Source organism: Myotis nattereri (genome assembly GCF_964212035.1).
Source record: "Myotis nattereri genome assembly, chromosome: 1".
NCBI lineage: Eukaryota > Metazoa > Chordata > Mammalia > Chiroptera > Vespertilionidae > Myotis > Myotis nattereri.
In genome coordinates this window covers 1,185,762-1,210,877 of record NC_138075.1, presented here as the reverse complement: position 1 = coordinate 1,210,877, position 25,116 = coordinate 1,185,762, and the positions used below count along the sequence as shown (strand labels likewise).

The 25,116-nt window shown below is 61.0% G+C and overlaps 1 protein-coding gene and 1 gene segment (V, D, J or C); both read right to left on the bottom strand.

Moving 5' to 3' along the window:
• Positions 1–25,116, bottom strand: part of LOC308526227 (immunoglobulin alpha-2 heavy chain-like) — a 175,055-nt gene that overhangs the window by 90,415 nt on the left and 59,524 nt on the right. The window contains exon 3 of the mRNA XM_081101317.1: positions 2,991–3,069. Coding sequence (XP_080957443.1) covers positions 2,991–3,069 — 79 coding nt within the window. The remainder of the gene's footprint in view (positions 1–2,990; positions 3,070–25,116) is intronic.
• LOC308526237 (immunoglobulin heavy constant mu-like) overlaps positions 1–25,116 on the bottom strand; it is a 54,284-nt gene that overhangs the window by 10,179 nt on the left and 18,989 nt on the right. The window contains exon 2 of the C gene segment in view: positions 2,059–2,124.

The window sequence follows — 25,116 nt, the reverse complement described above, 5'->3', positions numbered from 1 at the left end:
AGCTGATCGATGTTTCTCTCTCATTGATGTTTCTAACTCTCTATCCCTCTCCCTTCCTCTCTGTAAAAAAATCAATAAAATATATTAAAAAAACTCAGCCCTGAATCAGGGCCCACGGCTCCCAGTCACCGTTTCTCGGCCAAACTGGCACCACTATCAATTCCAGAAAGACATGATTTCCAATTATTAATTAAATAATAAGATTAAAAAAAACACACCTTAGTGTCCTTGAAAATCTCTCACATTTTAAAGTCACACTTTTCTTGCCCTGGCCGGCTTGGCTCAGTGGATAGAGCGTCGGCCTGCGGACTGAAGGGTCCCGGGTTCGATTCCGGTCAAGGGCACATGCCAACCCGGGTTGCGGGTTTGATCCCCAGTGTGGGCTGTGCGGGAGGCAGCTGATCAATGATTCTCTCATCATTGATGTTTCTATCTCTCTCTCCCTCTCCTTTCCTCTCTGAAATCAATAAAAAGTATATTTAAATAAAAATAAAAACAAAATAAAATGAAATAAAATAAAGCCACACTCTCCCTAACCCTGTCTTTCAACTCGGCAAGCAAAGTGTTTCCTCGGAAAAGCTGCCTCCCTCGGCTGAGCCCTCGGGCCTTGGCCCATCCCGGCCACACGGCCCTCCTCGCCAATAAAGAAGTCTAAATACAGTCTGGAAATTTTTAAATTAAATTAAAAAAAAGTAATAGACTTGAAAGAAATTAGATTATAGAAAAGTAAAGGACTTGGAAAGAATGAGAACTTGCCTCCTCGTTCTGAGGACAGTGTTCCCCTGAGCCGCCAGCTCCTGGTTCTGCAGACACCCGATTCTGACCGCGAGAATGTCCCGCGGCCCCGCTGGCCCTCGGCCGGCCCGACCGCTCGCCCCGGCGCGGCAGCCTCTTTCAGGGGCTCAGTGACTCCCAGACAAGCGCGCTAGTTCAGTCTCCAAAAGGCGCCCGAAAATCCAGAGGCTCTGAGGTCCCTGCGCCCCGGCCCCGTCCTCCCTGGTCGGCCTGCCCCGGCCCCCGGCGGGGGGGACACGTCCCGAGGCCCAGCCACTGGTGCCCAGAAAGACCCACCGAGAGGAGCAGAAAAGAAAGGCCCGAGAAGGGCCAGCGTTCTTACCTGAGGAGACGGTGACCAGGGTGCCCTGGCCCCAGTGGTCCATACCGTAGTCCTCACAACGGTGCAATCTCCATCCTCACCCCACAAAAAGGGGGGCGGGGGGCGCTGGCCCGGCATCGCCGGAGGCTGCCCGGGGACCTGCACTGTCTCCGGGCGCCACGGGGAAGCCGACCACCCAAGTCCCTGTGGTCTGGAGGGTCCTGAGCCCCCCAGCCACCTGGTCCCTGAACCTGGCCCCGCGAAGCCGGATCCCCCGCTGCCCGGCCCCGGGCCCTGAGGCCACAGCCCTGACCGGGACTCACAAGTCCCAGCGACGCACCGGCCACCGCCCAAGCGGGCACGGCGGAGCCCCCGGGGCCGGGCAGGGCTGTCATGTTGCCCCTGCAGTCTCATGTCTCTGTCCTCGGGGAGGGGAGATCGGTCTCCAGCCCCACTGGGGGGACCCTCTCCCCGGCTCCCTTTCCTGACCCCCAAAATGCCTCGGCGTCTCCGATATCCAGACCCGACCCTGACCTCCCCAAGTGCAGCCGCAGTGCGACGGCGTGAGGACTCACCTGAGGAGACGGTGACCAGGGTGCCCTGGCCCCAGTATTCGAACCAGTTGTCACATTGTGACAACCGCGCCCGGGTCCCGGGCAAGAACCGGTGCCCAGCTCGGGCCTCACGTCCACCTCAGGTTGTGCCCAGGAGGGCAGAGGGGACCACAGGGCCCGGAGGCCAAGGGTGGCCGAGACCCAGAGAGACCCCCGGCTGCAGAGCCCAGAGGAGAGACTCTCAATCATTCTCTGTGCCCCGGGAGCCACGGTGCCCCCGGCCCCTTCCTGAGTCCCCAGGCTGCCCTGGTCCTCCTGGACCGGAGACCCAGAAACACACTCATTTTCCCCAAAAAGCACCAAAAACCCTCCAAGAGAGAGCGGAGAGAGGGGGGGTGGGAGACTCACCTGAGGAGACGGTGACCATGGTGCCCTGGCCCCAGTAGTCAAAGTAGTCACATTGCCCCGGGCTCCCTGAGGCCACGTACAAAAACCCGGCCCCCCTGGCACCAGCCACCCCCGCAAACCCCTCTCCTCAGGACTCCGCACCCCGAGAACGCAGCCCTCTCTGCCTCCACTGCCACTGTCCCCCTCGGGAGGCAGCCCGCTGGGGACCCCCAGGGCCCCACACAGAACAAAAACCAATCTCTGGAAAGTCCTTTCCTGCCCCGGGACAGAGGAGGAGAGAGGAAGCCGGCTCACCTGAGGAGACGGTGACCAGGGTCCCCGGACCCCAGAAGTCCAAGTCATCACATTGCCCCGGGCCCCCTGAGGCCGCGTGCAAAAACCCGCCGCCTGGCACCAGCCACCCCCGCAAACCCCTCTCCTCAGGACTCCGCACCCCGAGGCTCGCAGCCCTCTCTGCCTCCACCGCCCTGTCCCCCTCGGGAGGCCGTCTGCAGAGCGGAGACCCCAGTGGCCGCAGGGGCAGCCCCCTGAGGGGCCCCACAGAGAAAAAAGTTAAATCTCTGGAAAGTCCTTTCCTGCCCCGGACAGAGGAGAGAGGAGAGAGGAAAGAGGAGAGAGGAGAGAGGTGGGGACTCACCTTGGGAGACGGTGACCAGGGTGCCTGGGCCCCACACATCAAAAGCATCGCACGGGGACACAATTCCCAGGCCCCCCAGACAAAAACCTGCCCTCGGACCCCAAGCTGCTGCCCTCCCCATTGCCTCGTGGACCCCAGGCTGGGAGGAGGCAGGCGGACAGCACAGCCTCCTGCCTCACAAAAACGCACCCCTCCCTCCTGTCCCACGTCTGAGACCAAAGGGACACCTGGCTCCGGCACTCCTGAGCCTGCTGACCCCCCACCTGTCCCGGTCGGACAGTAGACGCCAACTCACCTGAGGAGACGGTGACCAGGGTGCCCTGGCCCCAGTGCTCGAAGTAAGCATAGCACAGTGAGTGGGCCCCGAGCTGAGGCTGCAGAAATCCCCGCGGCCGGGTCCCCTGGGGAGACGGGGAGATGGGGGGACACCAAGGCTGCTCTGCTCACAGACACGCCCACCGGGGCCCCTGGCCCCACCGGGGCCTCCTGCCCCCAGGCCCCAGGGCTGGGTTTGGACGTCCTTCCCGACACCTGGCCCACCCCTGCCGACCCTGCCCGGGCTGCTCCCCAGCACTCAGCGGCGCCCCTTGGCCGGGTCGGTGTCCCTGTCTCCTGCTGCTGCCCCGAGCCCTGGGGTGGCTGCCAGGTTTTTGTAGAGCTGTCAATCACTGTGCCCCACCCAGTTAGCACTGTGGTTCCTGGCTTAGCCAAAACCCCCAGGCGGGGTGCGGGCAGGTGGGTGGAGGGGGCTCTCCCCCTAAGGGCCAGGCCAGGTTGGGGGGCAGGGGAGGCACAGAGCAGAGGAGACCCTGACACCCAGGCCTGCGTTTCTCTTTTCTTTGGAAATAAGAGCAGGTTCAAGTCTGTGCCGAGACCCTCTCATGGCCCGCCCCCTGCATTTGGGCTGCTCTCAGTGGAGAACGGCCTCATGCTGGGGCGAGGGGGGCTGGTGGAGCCCCCAGTCCATCGCAGATCTGTGGGGCACCTCGGGGTCTGTCAGGGTCTCAGCCCAGAGGCTGCTTTCTCTCTCTGGTCACATCTCATTAATTCTACCTTTCGCTGCCCCCACAGGTGCGGGCTTCACAGGGTGGTTCCCGTCCCGTCCCCTGGGGCGGCTGGTCCTTGGGGAGGGGTCTCAGGAGGGCAGTGCAGGGAGAGGGTCCCTCCCCCACACCTGGCAGGCTGCTGTCCCCCAACTCCAGGCAACAGGGAGGGGAGTGAGGACAGCATCAGCTCCTGTCAGAGGGGCTGGAACCGGGACTCAGAGGGCCCAGGTGTGGGGAGGTAGAACACAGGCTGCCTGGGCCAAGTGCCATCCTGCCAGTGTGCTCAGGGAGGGGGAGGGGGGGACACAGACACAGCCTCACAGCCCCGAGGCCCGGGAGGGCGCGATGGTGCCCTGACCGCTGGCTGGGAGAGGGTGAGAGCCTATTGTGGGAGAAGCCTGTGTGTGTGTGTGTGTGTGTGTGTGTGTGTGTGTACGTGTACATGTATGTACCTGTGTGTGCATGTGTACATGAATACATGAGTGTCCGTGTACACGAGTGCGCATGAGTGGATGTGTGGGTGCACACGTGTGTCACTCCAGGCAGAGGAACCGCTGAGTGGAGGCCCAGAGGATGGCCTGGTGCCTGGAGAGCACAGGTGGCTGGATGAGCTGCATTTACAGGTGACCTGAGGGCCCAGTGAGGGGACTGAACATGACGGGGGCTTTGCATAAAGTCTCGCTCTAGAAGGTTCTGCCTGGTCCAGTGTGGACAGATTTGGGTTGGGCTGGGGCAAGTGGGGAGGGAGGCATGGTGCAGAGAGAGAGTTAGGGAGCCCACGGGATGGTGAGCAGCACCACGGGGCTCCCACGGGGGCAGGGAGAGCTGGGTCCTGGGCAGCACTCCCAGGACTGAAGGCAGAGCGGGGTCCCAGGATCCTGGGTCTGGAGAGATGGAGGGGCCCCTGAGGGTGGGGCTGCAGATGCAGCGAGGGGCACAGCCAGGGTCGGGGAGGAGGCTGAGGTGTGGGCTCCGGCCTCTGGGCCCGGGTGGGTGATGGGGGAGGTACGGCCTGCGCTGTCCACGGGGGCGGGAGTCCTGCCCTCCAGGACTTGTGGGGGCGGCTCACAGCACACGGAGGCTTCCCCAGCCCCTCAGCCCCTCTCTGCAGGCTCTTCCGGCTGCGGACCCTGCTCTGGGCCCTCCTGTCTCCCTCTCAGGAACAAAAGGTAGGGCCACCACAGGCCCTTCAGGAAGCACCTGCTGGGCTCGCCAGGCCTATGGTGCCTGATGGGGGAGGGGACGTGCCCACTCTGCCCTGCCAGCTCCTTTCCTCTAGCTCAGCCCCAGGCCTCAGGCCTAACCTCCAGCTTTAGCCCCATCCCTCACCCTTATCCCCATCCCTCAACCTTAGCCCCATCCCTCATCCTTATCCCCATACATCATCCTTATCCCCATCCTTCAACCTTATCCCCATCCCTCATCCTTATACCCCATCTCTCATCCTTAGCCCCCATCCCTCATCCTTATCCCCATCCCTCATCCTTAGCCCCCATCCCTCATCCATATCCCCATCCCTCAACCTTAATCCCATCCCTGATCCTTAGCCCCATCCCTCATCCATATCCCCATCCCTCATCCTTATTGCCATCCCTGATCCTTAGCCCCATCCCTCATCCTTATCCCCATCCCTCATCCTTAGCCTCATCCCTCATCCTTATCCTCCTCCCTCATCTTTAGCCCCATCCCTCATCCTTATCCCCCACCCCTCTTCCTTATCCCCATCCCTCATCCTTATCCCCCATCCCTCATCCTTATCCCCCTCCCTCTCCCTTATGCCCATCCCTCATCCTTATCCCCATCCCTCATCCTTAGCCTCATCCCTCATCCTTATCCTCCTCCCTCATCCTTAGCCACATCCCTCATCCTTATCCCCCATCCCTCTTCCTTATACCCATCCCTCATCCTTATCCCCCATTCCTCATCCTTATCCCCCTCCCTCTCCCTTATGCCCATCCCTTATCCTGATCCCCATCCCTCATTCTTAGCCTCATCCCTCATCCTTATCCCCATCCCTCATCCTTAGCCCCATCCCTCATCCTTATCCCCATCCCTCATCCTTAGCCTCATCCCTCATCCTTATCCTCCTCCCTCATCCTAGCCCCATCCCTCATCCTTATGCCCCATCCCTCTTCCTTATCCCCCTCCCTCATCCTTATCCCCCATCCCTCATCCTTATCCCCACCCCTCATCCGTATTCCCATCCCTCATCCTTATCCCCCACCCTCATCTTTATCCCAATCCCTCATCATTATCCCCAATCCCTCATCCTTATCCCCATACCTCATCCTTACCCCCATCCCACATCCTTAGCCTCATCCCTCATCCTTAACTCCCTCCCTCTTCCTTATCCCCATCCCTCATCCTTATCCCCATCCCTCATCCTTAGCCTCATCCCTCATCCTCATTCCCATCCCTCATCCTTATCCCCATACCTCATCCTTACCCCCATCCCTCATCCTTAGACTCATCCCTCATCCTTAACCCCCATCCCTCATCCTTACCCCAATCCCTCATCCTTAGTCAAATCCCACATCCTTAGCCGCCATCCCTCATCCTTAATCCCATCCCTCATCCTTATTCTCATCCCTCATCCTTACCCCCATCCCTCATCCTTAGCCTCATCCCTCATCCTCATTCCCATCCCTCATCCTTATCCCCATACCTCATCCTTAGCCCCCATCCCTCAACCTTATCCCCCATCCCTCATCCTTATCCCCATCCCTCATCCTTATCCCCCATCCCTCATCGTTATCCCCCATCCCTCATCCTTATTCCCATCCCTGATCCTTAGCCCCATCCCTCATCCTTATCCCCATCCCTCATCCTTATTCCCATCCCTGATCCTTAGCCCCATCCCTCATCCTTATCCCCATCCCTCATCCTTAGCCCCATCCCTCATCCTTATCCCCATCCCTCATCCTTAGCCTCCTCCCTCATCCTTATCCTCCTCCCTCATCCGTAGCCCCATCCCTCATCTTTATCCCCCATTCCTCATCCTTACCCCCTCCCTCTCCCTTATACCCATCCCTCATCCTTATCCCCATCCCTCATCCTTAGCCTCATCATTCATCCTTATCCTCCTCCCTCATCCTTAGCCACATCCCTCATCCTTATCCCCCATCCCTCTTCCTTATCCCCATCCCTCATCCTTATCCCCCATTCCTCATCCTTATCCCCCTCCCTCTCCCTTGTGCCCATCCCTCATCCTTATCCCCATCCTCATCCTTAATCCCATCCCTCATCCTTATTCTCATCCCTCATCCGTAGCCCCATCCTTCATCGTTATTCCCATCCCTCATCCTTATTCCCAATCTCTCATCCTTATCCCCATACCTCATGCTTATCCCCAATCCCTCATCCTTATCCCCATACCTCATCCTTACCCCCATCCCTCATCCTTAGCCTCATCCCTCATCCTCATTCCCATCCCTCATCCTTATCCCCATACCTCATCCTTACCCCCATCCCTCATCCTTAGCCTCATCCCTCATCCTCATTCCCATCCCTCATCCTTATCCCCATTCCTCATCCTTAGTCCCCATCCCTCAACCTTATCCCCCATCCCTCATCCTTATCCCCATCCCTCATCCTTATCCCCCATCTCTCATCGTTATCCCCCATCCCTCATCCTTATTCCCATCCCTGATCCTTAGCCCCATCCCTCATCCTTATCCCCATCCCTCATCCTTATTCCCATCCCTGATCCTTAGCCTCATCCCTCATCCTTATCCCCATCCCTCATTCTTAGCCCCATCCCTCATCCTTATCCCCATCCCTCATCCTTAGCCTCCTCCCTCATCATTATCCCCATCCCTCATCCTTATCCCCATACCTCATCCTTATCCCCATCCCTCATCCTTATCCCCCATCCCTCATCATTATCCCCATCCCTCATCCTTAGCCCCATCCCTCATCCTTAGCCCCATCCCTCATACTTAGCCCTCATCCCTCATCCTTAGCCTCCATCCCTCATCCTTAGCCTCCATCCCCAGCCTCTATATCCCAGCCCCCAGCCCCCATTGGCTGCCAGCTCGTGTCTCTCTGTAGGCACCTCATGCACCCCACAGTGTGGGCTCCAAGTTTTACACTGAGTGGGCATGTTTTGTGTTGGCATCTTTCATTCTTTTTTTCCAAAATCCTCACCCAAGGATATTTTTCCATTGATTTTTAGAAAAGAGAGAGAGAGAGGGAAAGACAGAGAGAAACAGTGATGTAAGAGAAACACATCGATTGGTTGTCTCCTGCACATACAGGATCAGGGCCCAGGCCAAGGAGAAGCCTGCAACCAAGTTACATGCCTTGATCGGAATAGGATCCGGGACCCTTCGGTCCTCAGGCCAACACTCTATCCACTGAGCCATACCAGCCAGAGCTCTGTTGGAATCTTTCCATTTCTATCTTGATTGGATAAAGTTTATCTTTATTCAAAGAAATAATGGTATCTGCAATAGTCCGTATTATACATATTGAATACTGAATGTGTACATATACACACACGCACATGTATACCCCCATGTTCAACATTCAGTATGTATATATAGGCTATTGAAGATACACTTATTTATAATGAAATATTAATGTATGTGCGTGTGTATACCGTGGCTCCGTAAGGAAGCACATGGTGCCAATCCCCGTGTTCCCATGAGTGAACACCCCTGTGCAGGGCATGAAGTGCTCCGATCACGTTTTGTCTCCAACCGTGTTTTATAGGCATGGGCAAAGGTTTTGTTTTTAGAATTCAGGCCAGATTCGTTTCCGTCTTATAAATGAGCTGGATTCCTTGCTTACGTGCCCATCTGCTTGTTCCAAAGTCCAGTGACTCAAATAAAACATATTTGCTACTGACTGTTCTGGGTCGTGTTTTTCTGGGAATTTAAAGAAATTTCTGGGATGTTGTTTTGAGCCAGGTCTGGGAACGTTGGTTCTGGGACCCTGGCTGTCCCTCCCTGCGAATGGCCAGCGATGAGCAGTGAAGGCCCGTCTGTACTGTGGTCTGCTGTCCTTCGCAGGTGGGCGCAGGATGGGCAGGCAGCAAATGGCGAGCCACACTCTGGACGCCCCACCTGCTGACCCCGCTCACATCTCACTGGGCAGACGTGGGTCCCAGGGCACCTTGGCTGTGTGTGAAGGGTGTGGGGACCATGGGTGCTGGGCACTTGGATGGCCTGCCAGAGAGGGTTGGAGCAGGAGCTGTAAGAGTGGCCTTGAGGGGCCGCAGCCCACTTCCGCCTGTGGCTGCCAATTCAAAACATCAAGGAGAGAAGTGAGGACCTGGGGGAGGGCTAGGGGAGGACAAAGGGGCAGGTCGAGGGGCACGGGTGCTGCAGAGAGTGAGCTGGGAGGAAGGGAGGGTGGGCAGATGCTGCAAACCGTGCTTCTGGAGGCGAGCAGTAGGAGCCGAGAGGCCCAGACGTTGGCCTGGGAGAAGGGGCTGGAGGGGAAAGAGGACAGGCCTTCTGGAAGAGGCTCAAGGACCTGAGGGTGCCCATCAGGTGACAGGGATCGGGGAGAGGGTGCACCTTCCACAGATGAGGGGCAGGACTTGGAGGAAGGCGGTGCCCACTGTTTGGTGTGCGTGAGTGTGAGTGTGAGGAGTGTGAGTATGAAGAGCGTGAGTGTGAGTGTGGTGAGTGTGAGTTGTGAGAGTGAGGAGTGTGTGAGGGGTGTAAGTGTGAGTGTGAGGAGTGTGAGTGTGAGGAGTGTGAGTGTGAGGAGTGTGAGTGTGAGGAATGTGTGAGGAGTGTGTGAGTGTGAGTGTGAGTGTGGTGAGTGTGAGTGTGACGAGTGTGAGTATGAGGAATGTGTGAGGAGTGTGTGAGTGTGAGTGTGAGTGTGGTGAGTGTGAGTGTGCCTGTGTCACTCTGAGGCCGAGGCTCTGAGGGAAGTTGGGAGGGAAGAGTGAACCAAGTCTAGTACGGCCAGGGGTGAATCTGAGGGGTCGGCGGTGAAGGATTTAAGAAGACAGACAAGAGAATATAGTTGGGGCCAGGTAGGACACTGCTCTTGGATGGAGAGACAGGGCCACAGCCTGCAAGCCGTGTATTTATTTTATAGCCAGATTCCCACGAGGCAAAGCCAGGGTGTGGCCAAGATGTTTACAATGTTCTCCCAAGTTTCAAATCTACTTACTTACATGCACCTGAGAACTCTATCAGGCTTTGTTTTGGCAGCACTTGCTGCACCTCCCACAGCTCACATCACTCAGCCACCTGGGACTATAAGGTTGGACCATAAGGTGAAGCTCACAACCACAGCCTTTGGCTGTAATTGTGCTGGGAGGGCTTTGCCAGGAGAGGACCGTGCCCTCTCATATCAATCCCAGGCTTGAACCTGTCCAAACGCTGGAGCCACTCGCCACAGAAGAGGAAACAGAAAGTCCAGCAAAAAGCCCTCAGGGTGGCTATGGGGTCACCGCAAGGGCCATGTGGGCAGCTGGCAAGGTGGCCTGGCGGATGGTGGGGGGCGTGGGGAGTGGTTCCCATGCAGCCCCCTCCCGCCACACTGCCCTGTCTGAGCTGAGTGTCCTGGTGGGGACAGCCTCCTTGTCCAGGCCCGGCTGGGGTTGGGCTGGGCTGTGGGAGGGGTTCTCTGGCCCCCCCATCCCCATCCTGTCCTTCAGGATCTGTGGCATCAGCATGGCGTGGGCCGCCCCCAGAACTGCCAGATCCGAGTCTGAGAAGATTCCCTGGTGACACTGGGCATTGAAGTGCAACGTGCTGAGCTTAGGGACCAGAGGAGGGCTTGTGTCTCTCTGCCTTGCTGGTGTCGCAGGGCCCTGCCATACCCTTTGCCCGCTCCATCTGGGATCATGGCTCCTGCTCCAGCTGGTTCCTGCGTGCCAGGGCAGGTCTCCAGGGACCTCGGACCTTCGGTTCTTCCAGCTGAGTCTCTGGTCCCCACAGAGCCAGGGCATCACAAGCCCTGGAGGCTCCTTCGCTCCAACTGCAGCTAAAGTGACACCTCCTCCAGGAAGCCACCCTGACTGACCCAGCCTGATTGGACCAGGTGACCCACCCTCCATTCCCGCCCTGCGGCTGCCTCAGGGCCTCACGAGGTCACACGCAGGGCCTGGCTCAGGCCCTCGGATGAATGAGTGTGTGGGTGAACGAAGCTTTGCGGCCTTGGGAGGGGTGAAGAAACATATTGACCAGAAGCAACTGCAGAGAAACCCACCCAGAGCCACGGCAGCTCCATGCGAGAAGCGTGTGAACCTCCCAGGCTGCGTGTGGGGAGCGGTGGGGCAGGAAGGGGCTCCAGGGTTAGTGGTTTGGAGACTCAGCCGGAGGGGAGCTTATCTGCTTCCTGCCTGCTGGGCGGCCCCCTCTCGGTGCCCGGGTCACCGCTGGAGAACAGCTGTCTGGGGCTGCCCGCTGAGACCTGGGCGTGAAGCGCCTGTGGCTAAAAAGGGAGCCGGTGAGTGCAGCCCTGAGCTCCCGCCTGTGGAGTGGTGGGCCCAGGCTCCTAGGGCCCAGCTGTGGGCTGGGGCACCACTGCCCGGTGTGGCCAAGCTCCCAGAGCCGGGACAGAGGCCCTGTGAGGATACGGGAAGGGCTATGTCCTGAGGGCTCTGTGGAGGACGCCCCCTGGGTGACCGAGCCCCATGAGGGAAGGGCGGTCGGCTCTGCTGACCACTGATCATCAGCTTCTGCGCTGGCCGCCTGGCCTGCCTTTTGAAAGAGCGGAGACCGGTGAGCCTCCTGTGAACTCCGGCCCAGCGGGGAGGTATTTGGTCCTGGTGGGCGCGGGTCCCTGACCTGGGGTGTCTGTGCTCCTGCTCTTGGCTCTGGATGACACAGGCGGGGGTCCGTTGGCCCAGGCACTGGTGGCAGGACCAGGATGCTCACCTCAAAGGTCAGCTCTGGCCAGGGTCTCAAGGGCGGCGTCCAGACAGTGAGGAGAGGACCCTCCCTCCACTGGCCAGCCCAGCCCCCCCGACTCACCAGGGAGCGGGACACTGATGGTCGCCCAGGCTGGGGGTGGGGGCTGCTGTGGAGCCTGGGACTGCCTGGCCTGGAGCCGGGCTCGCCCTCGGACCCGGGCTGGTTCCCCGAGGCCATGGGACAGTTTCAGGCATGGCCTGTCTCACAGTGGTAGCTATTGTATACCCACGGTGACTCAGGGCTGCTCAGAATCCCCCAGTCGGGTCCCGGCCTGGCCTGCTCCCTGGGGGTGGGCTTCCGGGCGTGGCCTCCTGTCTGGCAGGGCTGGGCCAGCTGACATGGGCTCTGGGTGGCCACGGGCAGGTTTTATGAGTGGCCTGTGGCACTGTGAGCCCCAGCCGTAGTTATACCCACACTGTCTGAGGCCCGCACAAATTCTATCAGGACCCAGGGTGGTGTAGGGGCCCTGATGGGCTGCGGTGGCCCATGTCCTGGCCCCGGAGCCCCCTCAGGCTTTGGCCGTCCCCTGGGGAATGGGGGTGAGTGTGGGGGCATCTCCTGGCCAGAAGGGCGGCGCTGCACCTCAGAGCCCCAGGGCTGCTGGGCCGTGTTCCGGCGAGGGTTTCAGGCCGGGCGAGTGTCACTGTGGTACCACCCGCTACTGTACCACGGTGACACAGGAAGGACCAGAAACCTCCTGGCCTGTGCGGGGCTCAGCACAACCCTGTGGTCTTTTGCCTGGACAGGGGGCGGGGTACTTGCTCTCTGGATGCATTTCCTTAGCTCCGGAGGCCCCAGGTCCCTGGGTGTGCGGCTTTGGCAGGCGTTCCAGCCCAGCCCGCGTGGGAAGGAGCCCCATGGCCCATGGGCTCAGCGGCAGGTCGCCCTGGATCGGAGGTGCAGCCTGAGCCACAGAGGGTGAGGACACAGTGAGTGAAGTGACAGTGGGTGAGGACACAGTGTGTGAGGACACAGTGAGTGAGGTGAGAGTGGGTGAGGACACAGTGGGTGAGGACACAGTGAGTGAGGTGACAGTGGGTGAGGACACAGTGGGTGAGGACACAGTGGGTGAGGACACAGTGAGTGAGGTGACAGTGGGTGAGGACACTGGGTGAGGTGACAGTTGGTGAGGATACAGTGGGTGAAGACACAGTGGGTGAGGACACAGTGGATGAGGTGACAGTGGTTGAGGACACAGTGGGTGAAGACACAGTGGATGAGGACACAGTGGGTGAGGACACAGTGAGTGAGGTGACAGTGGTTGAGGACACAGTGGGTGAAGACACAGTGGGTGAGGACACAGTGAGTGAGGTGACAGTGGGTGAGGACACAGTGGGTGAAGACACAGTGGGTGAGGACACAGTGAGTGAGGTGACAGTGGGTGAGGACACAGTGGGTGAGGACACAGTGAGTGAGGTGACAGTGGGTGAGTACACAGTGAGTGAGGTCACAGCGGGTGAGGACACAGTGGGTGAGGACACAGTGGGTTAGGTCACAGTGGGTGAGGACACAGTGGGTGAGGACACAGTGGGTGAGGACAAGGGGTTAATGTCCAAAATGCATAGGGAACTCATACAACTTAAGAAAAGGAAGGCAACTACACAATTGAAAAATGGGCAAAAGGCCTCATAGGTAAATGTCCAAGGTGGACACACAGATGGCCAGGACGTGCTCTCCTGAGGGTGGTCATGCTGATGTCAAAGGTGTGTTAACCCAGATGCACAGGAACAATGGGTGGTTCCCGCCCTGTCTCCTGGGGCGGCTGATCCTTGGGGAGGGGCCTCAGGAGGGCAGTGCAGGGAGAGGGTCCCTCCCCCACACCTGGCAGGCTGCTGTCCCCCAACTCCGGGCCACAGGGAGGGGAGGGAGGACAGCATCAGCTCCTGTCAGAGGGGCTGTTACCGGGACTCAGAGGGCCCAGGTGTGGGGAGGTAGAACACAGGCTGCCTGGGCCAGGTGCCAGCCTGCGGGTGTGCTCAGGGGCAGGCTCTGCCGGGGGAGGGGGGACACAGACACAGCCTCACAGCCCCGAGGCCCGGGAGGGCGCGATGGTGCCCTGACCGCTGGCTGGGGGAGGGCGAGAGCCTAGTGTGCGAGAAGCCCGTGTGTGTGAGTGTGTGTGTGTGTGTGTGTGTGCGCGCGCGCGCATGTGTACGTGTGTGTGCCTATGTGTGTGTACCTGTGTGTGCGTCTGTGTGTGCACGCACACGTGAGTGTGCGTGTGTGTAGGTGTGTGCATGTGTACATGAATACATGAGTGTCCGTGTACACGAGTGCACATGAGTGGATGTGTGAGTTCACATGTGTGTCACTCCAGGCAAAGGAACCGCCGAGTGGAGGCCCAGAGGCTGGCCTGGTGCCTGGAGAGCCCAGGTGGCTGGATGAGCTGCATTTACAGGTGACCTGAGGACCCAGTGAGGGGGCTGAACATGACGGGGGCGTTGCATAAAGTCTCGGTCTAGAAAGTTCTGCCTGGTCCACTGTGGACAGATTTGGGTTGGGCTGGGGCATGTGGGGAGGGAGGCCTGGTGCAGAGAGAGGGTTAGGGAGCCCATGGGATGGTGAGCAGGACCCCGGGGCTCCCACGGGGGCAGGGAGAGCTGGGTCCTGGGCAGAACTCCCAGGACTTGAGGCAGAGCGGGGTCCCAGGATCCTGGGTCTGGAGAGATGGAGGGGCCCCTGAGGGTGGGGCTGCAGATGCAGCGAGGGGCACAGCCAGGGTCGGGGAGGAGGCTGAGGTGTGGGCTCTGGCCTCCGGGCCCCGGGTGGGTGATGGGGGAGGTACGGCCTACGCTGTCCTCGGGGGCGGGAGTCCTGCCCTCCAGGACTTGTGGGGGCGGCTCACAGCACACGGAGGCTTCCCCAGCCCCTCAGCCACTCTCGGCAGGCTCTTCCTGCTGCAGACCCTGCTCTGGGGCCTCCTGTCTCCCTCTCAGGAACAAAGGGTAGGACCACCCCAGGCCCTTCAGGAAGCACCTGCCGGGCTCCCCAGGCCTCTGTGCCTGATGGGGGAGGGGAGGTGCCCACTCTGCCCTGCCAGGTCCTTTCCTCCAGCTCAGCCCCAGTCCTCAGGCCTAGCCTCCAGCTTTAGCCCCATCCCTCATCCTTATCCCCCATCCCTCATCCTTATCCCCATCCTTCATCCTTATCCCCATCCCTCATCCTTATCCCCCATCCCTCATCCTCAGCCCCATCCTTCTTCCTTAGCCCCATCCCTCATCCTCAGCCCCATCCCTCATCCTTAGCCCCATCTCTCATCCTTAGCCCCATCCCTCATTCTTCGCCCTATCCCTCATCCTTATCCCCATCCCTCATCCTTATCCATCATCCCTCATCCTTAGCCCTATCCCTCATCCTTATCCCCCATCCCTCATCCTTATCCCCCATCCCTCATCCTTAGTCCCATCCCTCATCCTTATCCCCCATCCCTCATCCTTAGCCCCCATCCCTAATCCTTAGCCCCATCCCGCATCCTTCTTCCCATCCCTCATCCTTAGTTTCCATCCCTCATCCTTAGCCTCCATCCCTCATCCTTAGCCTCCATCCCCAGCTCCTATATCTCAGCCCCCAGCCCCCATTGGCTGCCAGCTCGTGTCTGTCTGTAGGCACCTCATGCACCCCACAGTGTGGGCTCCAAGTTTTACACTAAGTGGGCATGTTTTGTGTTGGAATCTTTTGTTCTTTTTTTAAAAATCCTCACCCAAGGATATTTTTCCATTGATTTTTAGAAAAGTGAAAGAGAGAGGGAAAGACAGAGAGAAACATTGATGTAAGAGAAACACATCGATTGGTTGTCTCCTGCACATACCCGGATCAGGGCCCAGGCCAAGGAGAAGCCTGCAACCAAGTTACATGCCCTTGATCGGAATAGGACCCGGGACCCTTCGGTCCTCAGGCCAACACTCTATCCACTGAGCCACACCAGCCAGAGCTCTGTTGGAATCTTTCCATTTCTATCTTGATTGGATAAAGTTTATCTTTATTCAAAGAAATAATGGTATCTGCAATAGTCCGTATTATACATATTGAATACTGAATGTGTACATATACACACACGTACATGTATACCCCCATGTTCAACATTCAGTATGTATATATAGGCTATTGAAGATACACTTATTTATAATGAAATATTAATGTATGTGCGTGTATATACGTGGGTCCGTAAGGAAGCACATGGCGCCAATCCCCGTGTTCCCATGAGTGAACACCCCGTGCAGGGCATGAAGTGCTCCGATCACGTTTTGTCTTCAACCGTGTTTTATAGGCATGGGCAAAGGTTTTGTTTTTGTTTTTAGAATTCAGGCCGGATTCGTTTCCGTCTTATAAATGAGCTGGATTCCTTGCTTACGTGCCCATCTGCTTGTTCCAAAGTCCAATGACTCAAATAAAACATATTTGCTACTGACTGCTGTGGGTCGTGTTTTTCTGGGAATTTAAAGAAATTTCCGGGATGTTGTTTTGAGCCAGGTCTGGGAACGTTGGTTCTGGGACCCTGGCTGTCCCTCCCTGTGAATGGCCAGCGATGAGCAGTGAAGGCCCATCTGTACTGTGGTCTGCTGTCCTTCGCAGGTGGGCGCAGGATGGGCAGGCAGCAAATGGCGAGCCACACTCTGGACGCCCCACCTGCTGACCCCGCTCACATCTCACTGGGCAGACGTGGGTCCCAGGGCACCTTGGCTGTGTGTGAAGGGTGTGGGGACCATGGGTGCTGGGCACTTGGATGGCCTGCCAGAGAGGGTTGGAGCAGGAGCTGTAAGAGTGGCCTTGAGGGGCCGCAGCCCACTTCCGCCTGTGGCTGCCAATTCAAAACATCAAGGAGAGAAGTGAGGACCTGGGGGAGGGCTAGGGGAGGACAAAGGGGCAGGTCGAGGGGCACGGGTGCTGCAGAGAGTGAGCTGGGAGGAAGGGAGGGTGGGCAGATGCTGCAAACCGTGCTTCTGGAGGCGAGCAGTAGGAGCCGAGAGGCCCAGACGTTGGCCTGGGAGATGGGACTGGAGGGGGCAGAGGACGGGCCTTCTGGAAGAGGCTCAAGGACCTGAGGGTGCCCATCAGGTGACAGGGATCGGGAGAGGGTGCACCTTCCACAGATGAGGGGCAGGACTTGGAGGAAGGCGGTGCCCACTGTTTGGTGTGCGTGAGTGTGAGTGTGAGGAGTGTGAGTATGAGGAGCATGAGTGTGAGTGTGGTGAGTGTGAGTGTGGTGAGTGTGAGTTGTGAGAGTGAGGAGTGTGTGAGGGGTGTAAGTGTGAATGTGAGGAGTATGAGTGTGAGGAGTGTGAGTGTGAGGAATGTGTGAGGAGTGTGTGAGTGTGAGTATGAGTGTGGTGAGTGTGAGTGTGACGAGTGTGAGTATGAGGAATGTGTGAGGAGTGTGTGAGTGTGAGTGTGAGTGTGGTGAGTGTGAGTGTGCCTGTGTCACTCTGAGGCCGAGGCTCTGAGGGAAGTTGGGAGGGAAGAGTGAACCAAGTCTAGTACGGCCAGGGGTGAATCTGAGGGGTCGGTGGTAAAGGATTAAAGAAGACAGACAAGAGAATACAGTGCGGCCAGGTAGGACATTGTTCTCGGATGGAGAGACAGGGCCACAGCCTGCAACTCGTGTATTTATATTATAGCCAGATTCCCACGAGGCAAAGCCAGGGTGTGGCCAAGATGTTTACAATGTTCTCCCAAGTTTCAAATCTACTTACTTACATGCACCTGAGAACTCTATCAGGCTTTGTTTTGGCAGCACTTGCTGCACCTCCCACAGCTCACATCACTCAGCCACCTGGGACTATAAGGTTGGACCATAAGGTGAAGCTCACAACCACAGCCTTTGGCTGTAATTGTGCTGGGAGGGCTTTGCCAGGAGAGGACCGTGCCCTCTCATATCAATCCCAGGCTTGAACCTGTCCAAACGCTGGAGCCACTCGCCACAGAAGAGGAAACAGAAAGTCCAGCAAAAAGCCCTCAGGGTGGCTATGGGGTCACCGCAAGGGCCATGTGGGCAGATGGCAAGGTGGCCTGGCGGATGATGGGGGGAGTGGGGAGTGGTGCCCATGCAGCCCCCTCCCACCACACTGCCCTGTCTGAGCGGAGTGTCCTGGTGGGGACAGCCTCCTTGTCCAGGCCCGGCTGGGGTTGGGCTGGGCTGTGCGAGGGGTTCTCTGGCCCCCCCATCCCCATCCTGTCCTTCAGGATCTGTGGCATCAGCATGGCCTGGGCCGCCCCCAGAACTGCCAGATCGGAGTCTGAGAAGATTCCTTGGTGACACTGGGCATTGAAGTGCAACGTGCTGAGCTTAAGGACCCAGAGGGGGGCTTGTGTCTCTCTGCCTTGCTGGTGTCGCAGGGCCCTGCCATGCCCTTTGCCCGCTCCATCTGGGATCGTGGCTCTGGCTCCAGCTGGTTCCTGCGTGCCAGGGCAAGTCTCCAGGGACCTCGGACCTTTGGTTCTTCCAGCTGAGTCTCTGGTCCCCACAGAGCCAGGGCATCACAAGCCCTGGAGGCTCCTTCACTCCAACTGCTGCTAAAGTGACACCTCCTCCAGGAAGCCACCCTGACTGACCCAGCCTGATTGGACCAGGTGTCCCACCGTCCATTCCCGCCCTATGGTTCCCTCAGGGCCTCACGAGGTCACACGCAGGACCTGGCTCAGGCCCTCGGATGAATGAGTGTGTGGGTGAACGAAGCTTTGTGGCCTTGGGAGGGGTGAAGAAACATATTGACCAGAAGCAACTGCAGAGAAACCCACCCAGAGCCACGGCAGCTCCATGGGAGAAGCGTGTGAACCTCCCAGGCTGCCTGTGGGGAGCGGCGGGGGCAGGAAGGGGCTCCATGGTTAGTGGTTTGGAGACTGAGCCGGCCGGGAGCTTATCTGCTTCCTGCCTGCTGGGCGGCCCCCTCTCATTGCCCGGGTCACCGCTGGAGAACAGCTGTCTGGGGCTGCCCATGGGGACCTGGGTTGAGGCGCCTGTGGCTAAAAAGGGAGCCGGTGAGTGCAGCCCTGAGCTCCTGCCTGTGGAGCGGTGGGTCCAGGCTCCTAGGGCCCAGCTGTGGGCTGGGCACTGCTGCCCGGTGTGGCCAAGCTCCGAGAGCCGGGACAGAGGCCCTGTGAGGACGCGGGAAGGGCCATGTCCTGAGGGCTTTGTGGAGGACGCCCCCTGGGTGACCGAGCCCCATGAGGGAAGGGCGGTCGGCTCTGCTGACCACTGACCGTCAGCTTCTGCGCTGGCCGCCTGGCCTGGCTTTCTGAAAGAGCGGAGACCGGTGAGCCTCCTGTGAACTCCTGCCCAGCGGCCCCGGCGAAGCTCGTAGCGGGGAGGTCTGTGGTCCTGGTGGGCGCGGGCCAGTGGGGCTCCGGGCCTCCTGGGCGTGGGTCCCCGGCCTGGGGTGTCTGTGCTCCTGCTCTTGGCTCTGGATGACACAGGCGGGGGTCCGTTGGCCTGGGCACTGGTGTCAGGACAGGGATGCTCACCTCAAAGGTCAGCTCTGGCCAGGGTCCCCAGTGCGGCGTCCAGACGGTGGAGAGGACCCTCCCTCCACTGGCCAGCCCAGCCCCCCCGACTCACCAGGGAGCGGGACACTGATGGTCGCCCAGGCTGGGGGTGGGGGCTGCTGTGGAGCCTGGGACTGCCTGGCCTGGAGCCGGGCTCGCCCTCGGACCCGGGCTGGTTCCCCGAGGCCATGGGACAGTTTCAGGCAGGGCCTGTCTCACAGTGGTAGTTACTGTATACCCACGGTGACTCAGGGCTGCTCAGAATCCCCCAGTCGGGTCCCGGCCTGGCCTGCTCCCTGGGGGTGGGCTTCCGGGCGTGGCCTCCTGTCTGGCAGGGCTGGGCCAGCTGACGTGGGCTCTGGGTGGCCATGGGCAGGTTTTATGAGTGGCCTATGGCACTGTGAGTCACCGTAGTAATACCCACACTGTCTGAGGCCCGCACAAATTCTGTCAGGACCCAGGGTGGTGTAGGGGCCCCGCTGGGCTGCGGTGGCCCATGTCCTGGCCCAGGAGCCCCCTCAGGCTGTGGCCGTCCCTGGGGAGGAGGGGTGAGTGTGGGGGCATCTCCTGGCCAGAAGGGCGGTGCTGCACCTCAGAGCCCCTGGGCTCAGCTGCTGGGCCGCGTTCCGGCGAGGGTTTCAGGCCGGGCGAGGGTTTCAGGCCGGGCGAGTATCACTGTGGTACCAGTTGCTACCGTACCACGGTGACACAGGCAGGACCAGAAACCTCCTGGCCTGTGCGGGGCTCAGCACACCCCTGTGGTCCTTGGCCTGGACGGGGGGCGGGGTCCTTGCTCTCTGGATGCATTTCCTTATCTCCGGAGGCCCCAGGTCCCTGGGTGTGGGGCTTTGGCAGGCGTTCCAGCCCGGCCCGCGTGGGAAGGAGCCCCATGGCCCGTGGGCTCAGCGGCAGAGACGCCCTGGATCAGAGGGGCAGCCTGAGCCCAGGTCTGGGGCTGGGCATACTGGGGGTGCTGTGTGTGTGTGTGTGCGCGCGCGTGTGTGTGTGTGTGGGGGGGATGGGGGGGGGGGCTGGCGAGGAGCAGAGCTCAAGGAGCTTTTAGGTCTGCCCTGAGCCACTGTGGGGGTATTCGCACCGTGAGAGGGTCGCCTGCAGAATCCCCCTTTGGCTGGGTGGGGCGGGGCGGGGCGGGGGATCATCAGCTGAGCTCCCTCCTCCTGCAGCTGCTCAGCCCCTGCCCTGCATCCGGGCACCGTCCACACTGGGCCTGCCCTGCTGCCGGGAGTTGCCAGGGAGCTGGGACTTGAGAGCAGGAACAGCACCCCGAGGTTGGTGGGAAAGTGAGTGGGGTCACGGCACTCTTGGGGGACCAACTCAGCTCCAGACCCACTGTACCCCCTCCCTGATGAGGGGTCCTGGTACGTCCAGTGGAAAAAGGAGGGAGGGGTGTGTGGTGGGGGGAGGAGGCGAGGCTGGGCCCTGGAGAGGGCACTGGGTTGGGCTCCCTGTCCATGGGTCCAGGTCTGAAGCCGAGGGCCGGGAGGGCTTCCCATGGGGCCGAGCTCCATCCTGTGCCCTGGCCTCTGGATGGGGCATGGGCTTCGAGGGGGGCCTCCCGGGCAGGGCCTGGGCAGGAGGGGTGGACACTTGGCGTGCTGGACAGGAGGGAGGTGGCAGTGGCCTCTCCCTCTGTGGCTTCCTGTGTCTGCTCAGAGCCCTGGAGGTCACCAGCCTCCTATGACAGGTGGGAGGATGGCAGGAGGGAGGCCCGGCCCCGAGCAGGACAGTGTGCGGGCGAGGCGGTGGGTGGGTTCTGAGCACAGGCTGAGTCACTGTGGTAGCCACTACTCCAGTACCCACAGTGACAGACACCGGGACAATATGGCCTGCCCCAGGGCCAGGCTGGAGGCACACAGCTCACAGCTGCCTCCTGGTTCTGGCCAGGGTCATGACCCCTCCAGCCGTCCTCCCAAGGACAAGCCAAGACGAGCTTCACCTGCAGGTTCATCTTCAGCAGAGGGTCCCTGGGCCGGTGGGAAGGGTGCCCCGTAGGCTGAGGGTCCCTGGGCCGGTGGCAGGGTGCCCCGCGGGCTGAGGGTCCTGGGGCCTGGTGGGCAGGGTGTCCTGCAGGCCCAGGGCTCTGGGCTGCTACCTGGGCTCCCAGCCTCCGCCACGGTGGCTGGGTGGGCCTGCTCCATGCCTCAGTCTCTCCACTGTGAGGAGGGGCTGATGGCAGGACAGCGGTTCATTTGCAGGAGGCCTGAGCCCAGCAGTCCCTGGGCTCCCTCATGGTCAGGAGCTGGGCACACGCTGATCCTGAGCCCGGCCCCGAGCTGGCAGGTGCCGGCCCCTCAGCCTTCGCCTGCGTGAGCCAGGTCCGTGCCCCCCGGTTTCGTCCGCCCAGCCCGGCCCTGCCCCTCTGCCACGCTGGACGCTGCCTGGCCCCGCCCCGCCCCTCTGCCACGCTGGACGCTGCCCGGCCCCAGCAGTGGGTGATTTCTGTGGGGCCATTTAGACAAGTCGGCCTGGGTCCCCCTCTGGAGCAGAGACCTCGGGCTTGGGGAGCCCATCCGTCCACTGGCCAGACGTCAGAGGACCGTGGCCCCGGGGACCCAGGCTCAAGGGCCTGGGGGTGCTGGTGGCGCCTGGGGGCGGCGCTGAGCTGGCCCTGGCTGTTGCTACGGGTGGTGTCACTGTGGTCACTGTAACTGGCGCCCTGGGACCCTGTGACAATAACCGGGGCCTGGAGGCAGGGCCCACGCGCCGGGGCCACCAGGGCTGCCGAGGAGGCGGGAGCTGCCCTGGGACCCAGACGGGTTCCCAGTCCCTGGGGCGGGTCTGCAGACCCGGGGCTGGGAGCGGGGAGGAGTACTCAGGGCGCTGGTGTCGGCTCAAGGTGAATGGCCCACGCCTCCACCCCAGGGGAGCTGGGCAGACGAAACGTGGAGATTCAGGGTCTCATGCTATCGACCCAGGGGTGGGGTGGGGGGGCGGTGCCTGGCGACCAGGCCTGGCTGCTGGGACCTGCCTGTGGGGGTCTGGGCTGAGCTCAGGGTTCGGGTGGGCATCTAGTCTGACCCTGATGTCCAGGGTCCAGGGTCCAGGGTCCGTGGGTCTTTGGGTGGGGGACCCTCTGCCAGTTACATGAGGTGCTGGGCTACCCTGAGGACTGGCCTGGGCCCCTGTCTGCCCTGGGGGGAGCACTGGAGGGCAGGTTTTAGCCTGGAGCAGGGGACCAGGGTGGGGCAATGGCCGGGAGGAGGGAGGCAGAGGCTGGGCAGGAAGGTCTCAGCTCCCAGACCGGCCTGGTGGGAGGAGCTGTCCCCTCGGCCCCTGTCCTGAGCTGCTGCCCTGTGCTGGCGGCTGGGCCGTCTAGGGGGTGTGGTGGCTGACCCAGGCTGCCCTTCTGGAAGGTTTTGGCTTCAGCTCTGCCGCCACGTCTGTACGTCACGGAGTGGACGTGATGACAAGCCCTCGGTCACATCCTACATCCGAAGCTGCCCTCCCAGGAAGGCCCACTGGTGGGCGGCCCCTGGGCCAGAAGCCTGGATGTGGACAGGGTCCGAGCGTGCAGAGGGCGGGCAGGCGGGCGGCCAGGAGCCCGAGCTGTGCAGCCAGAGTGGGGGTGGCCCCGGGGCTGAGGACACAGCCAGGCCCCGGACGGTGTCCTCCACTAGGAACCTGTGGCCCAGCTCCGACGGGCGGAGTGGGTGCCGCTGCCCCTGGGTGGGTGGCAGGCTCCTGCGAGGGATGGGGCTTTCCCTGGAGGCCAGTCCCTGCGGTTGGATTTTGACCTGGTGCCTGAGACACACGGAGGCCAAGAACCCGGCAGGCAGCCCCGCTCCCGGGGGTGGCCCTGGGATCCCCCAGGCCACACCAGGAAGGGACCCCCTGCTCAGGACCCCAGAGGCTGGGAGGTGCTCAGGGGTGTCGGGGTCCTGTCCCCCTGAGGGTGCCTGGGGCCCTGCCTGTTGGGAGCCTGAGCTCGGACGGTCTGCCAGTGCAGCTCTGACCTTCCTCCTGGTGTTGAACTTGCCGGGCACCTGCCTGTGGGGTCAGAGAGGCCACTCGGAGCCCCCTGACCCGGCTGCAGGTGGGTGCCGGGCTCATGGGCTGAGCTGCTGGCAGGGGCCCTGGGAGCGGCCCCTGGCGGCCCGAGGGCCTGGCGGCGTGGCTGGGTTTATGGTGGCAGGTCTGTCACTGTGGTAGTTGTAGTAGCCGCACGGTGGGAGGGGCCTTGGCAAAAAGCTCCTGAGTGCGGTCGGAGGCCCTGCCCGGCTGAGGCCCCGGCCCAGGTGTCTGCTGGGCCCGTGCGCATGGGGACCACGGTTTCACGGTCCCTGGGGCTGGCGGGGCAGGCCCCTGTGGGGGAGAGGTGGGGGGCGCCCCGAGGGTTTGTGCTTCGGGCTGCACCGCTGTGGTACCACCATACCCATGGTGATGGGGCCCCGTTCAAAATCCAGGGGCGGTGCCACTGCCGGCAGAGGGCAGGGCCCACTCGGTTGCAGCGGGGTTTTTGATGGGCACTGTGACACTGTGGCTGTAACAAACACCCCGTACGCAGTATTGTAGCACAGTGACACAGACCCGCTCCTAATCCTCTACCCCTGGCCCTGGGGCATCCTGGGATCTTCGATGGCCTGCGGCCTGAGGGAGGCTGGGGTGGGTGCAGGGCTGGGCGCCTGGGAGGCCCTGCCTGGCTGGTGGACAGGACCCTGCCCGGCTCTGTCTTGAGGCTCCTCGGCAGGGCTCGGCCACCTCAGCCTCTGTCCGGCCCAGTTTGGAACCCAACCCCACTGTGAAGGCCTCTGGGTTGAGCTTTGTGCTAAGGCCCCGCCCCTGTAGGGGTCACTGTGGGGCCTTCGGTCCTCCTGGGGCTGGCGGGTGACCCCGCTTGGGAATTGGCTCCCGCTGCTGCCGACCCTGGGACTCCGGGTTCGAATTGTGCTCGCTGCCCCTCGGGACAGCAGAAAGGAAGGCCCAGCCTCGCTTCACCTGGACCCTGCTTCCAGCCTCTCCTTCCCCCTCCACCTGGGCAGGCGCTGTCCCCGCTAACCTTGCCTGGAGTCGCACATCCTGGTGATGGAGACCCAGGTGATGCCCCTTCCGGGGCTGGCCCATCCCCGATGCAGCTTCAGTCCTGTCTGCACCAGCAGGACTTAGAGCAGGTGCAGGGAGGCCCAGGTGCAGGGGGCCCAGGTGCAGGGAGGCCCAGGTACAGGAAGCCCAGGTGCAGGGGGCCCAGGTGCAGGGAGGCCCAGGTGCAGGAAGCCCAGGTGCAGGGGGCCCAGGTGCAGGGAGGCCCAGGTGCAGGAAGCCCAGGTGCAGGGGGCCCAGGTGCAGGGGGGCCCAGGTGCAGGAGGCCCAGGTGCAGGGGGCCCAGGTGCAGGGAGGCCCAGGTGCAGGGAGGCCCAGGTGCAGAGAGGCCTGTGTGCCTCCCCTCCTCCTGCTCCACCAGCTGGTGCCGCTGGCTGTGGCGGCACCGGGCTCCTTCCTGGGGCACGTGCCCTCCTGAGGCCCCCGGGCCCCAGGCCTGAAGCGGCCTGATCCTCTAGGCACGCCCTCCCCCGCCCCCCACCCTCCCATAGCGCCTTCGGAAGGTACACCTGCCTGTTTCTCGTCCCCCCTGGGGTCCTCAGCGGCACCCGCCTGTCTAGGGGGCGCCCTGGGCCGGTGTTGGTGTTCGTGACCCTTAAGTCCCTGTGAGATTCTGGAGCCGAGGGCCAGCCCTTTACCGGGGCCCTGCTGGGTGTCCCCTCTTCTCTGGGGTCTCCAGTCCTCTGAACCCCAGTGGCCCCATCCCAGGTCCCAGATCGCCCAGGTGGTGCCTTCGCCCAGGTCCCCGAGGTGGGTGGGGAGGGAGGTGGCCCAGGAAAGGAACCACAGGCCCAGGACTTGGTGTGGTTCCAGCACCGCCTGCTGGTAAGTTTTAAAAGTACATTCACATGAGCTTTATTCATTCATTCATTCATTCATTCATTATTTCTTTTATTTTTTTAAAAATTTCTTTATTGGCTAAGGTATTACAAGTGTGTCCTCATCCCCCCATTAA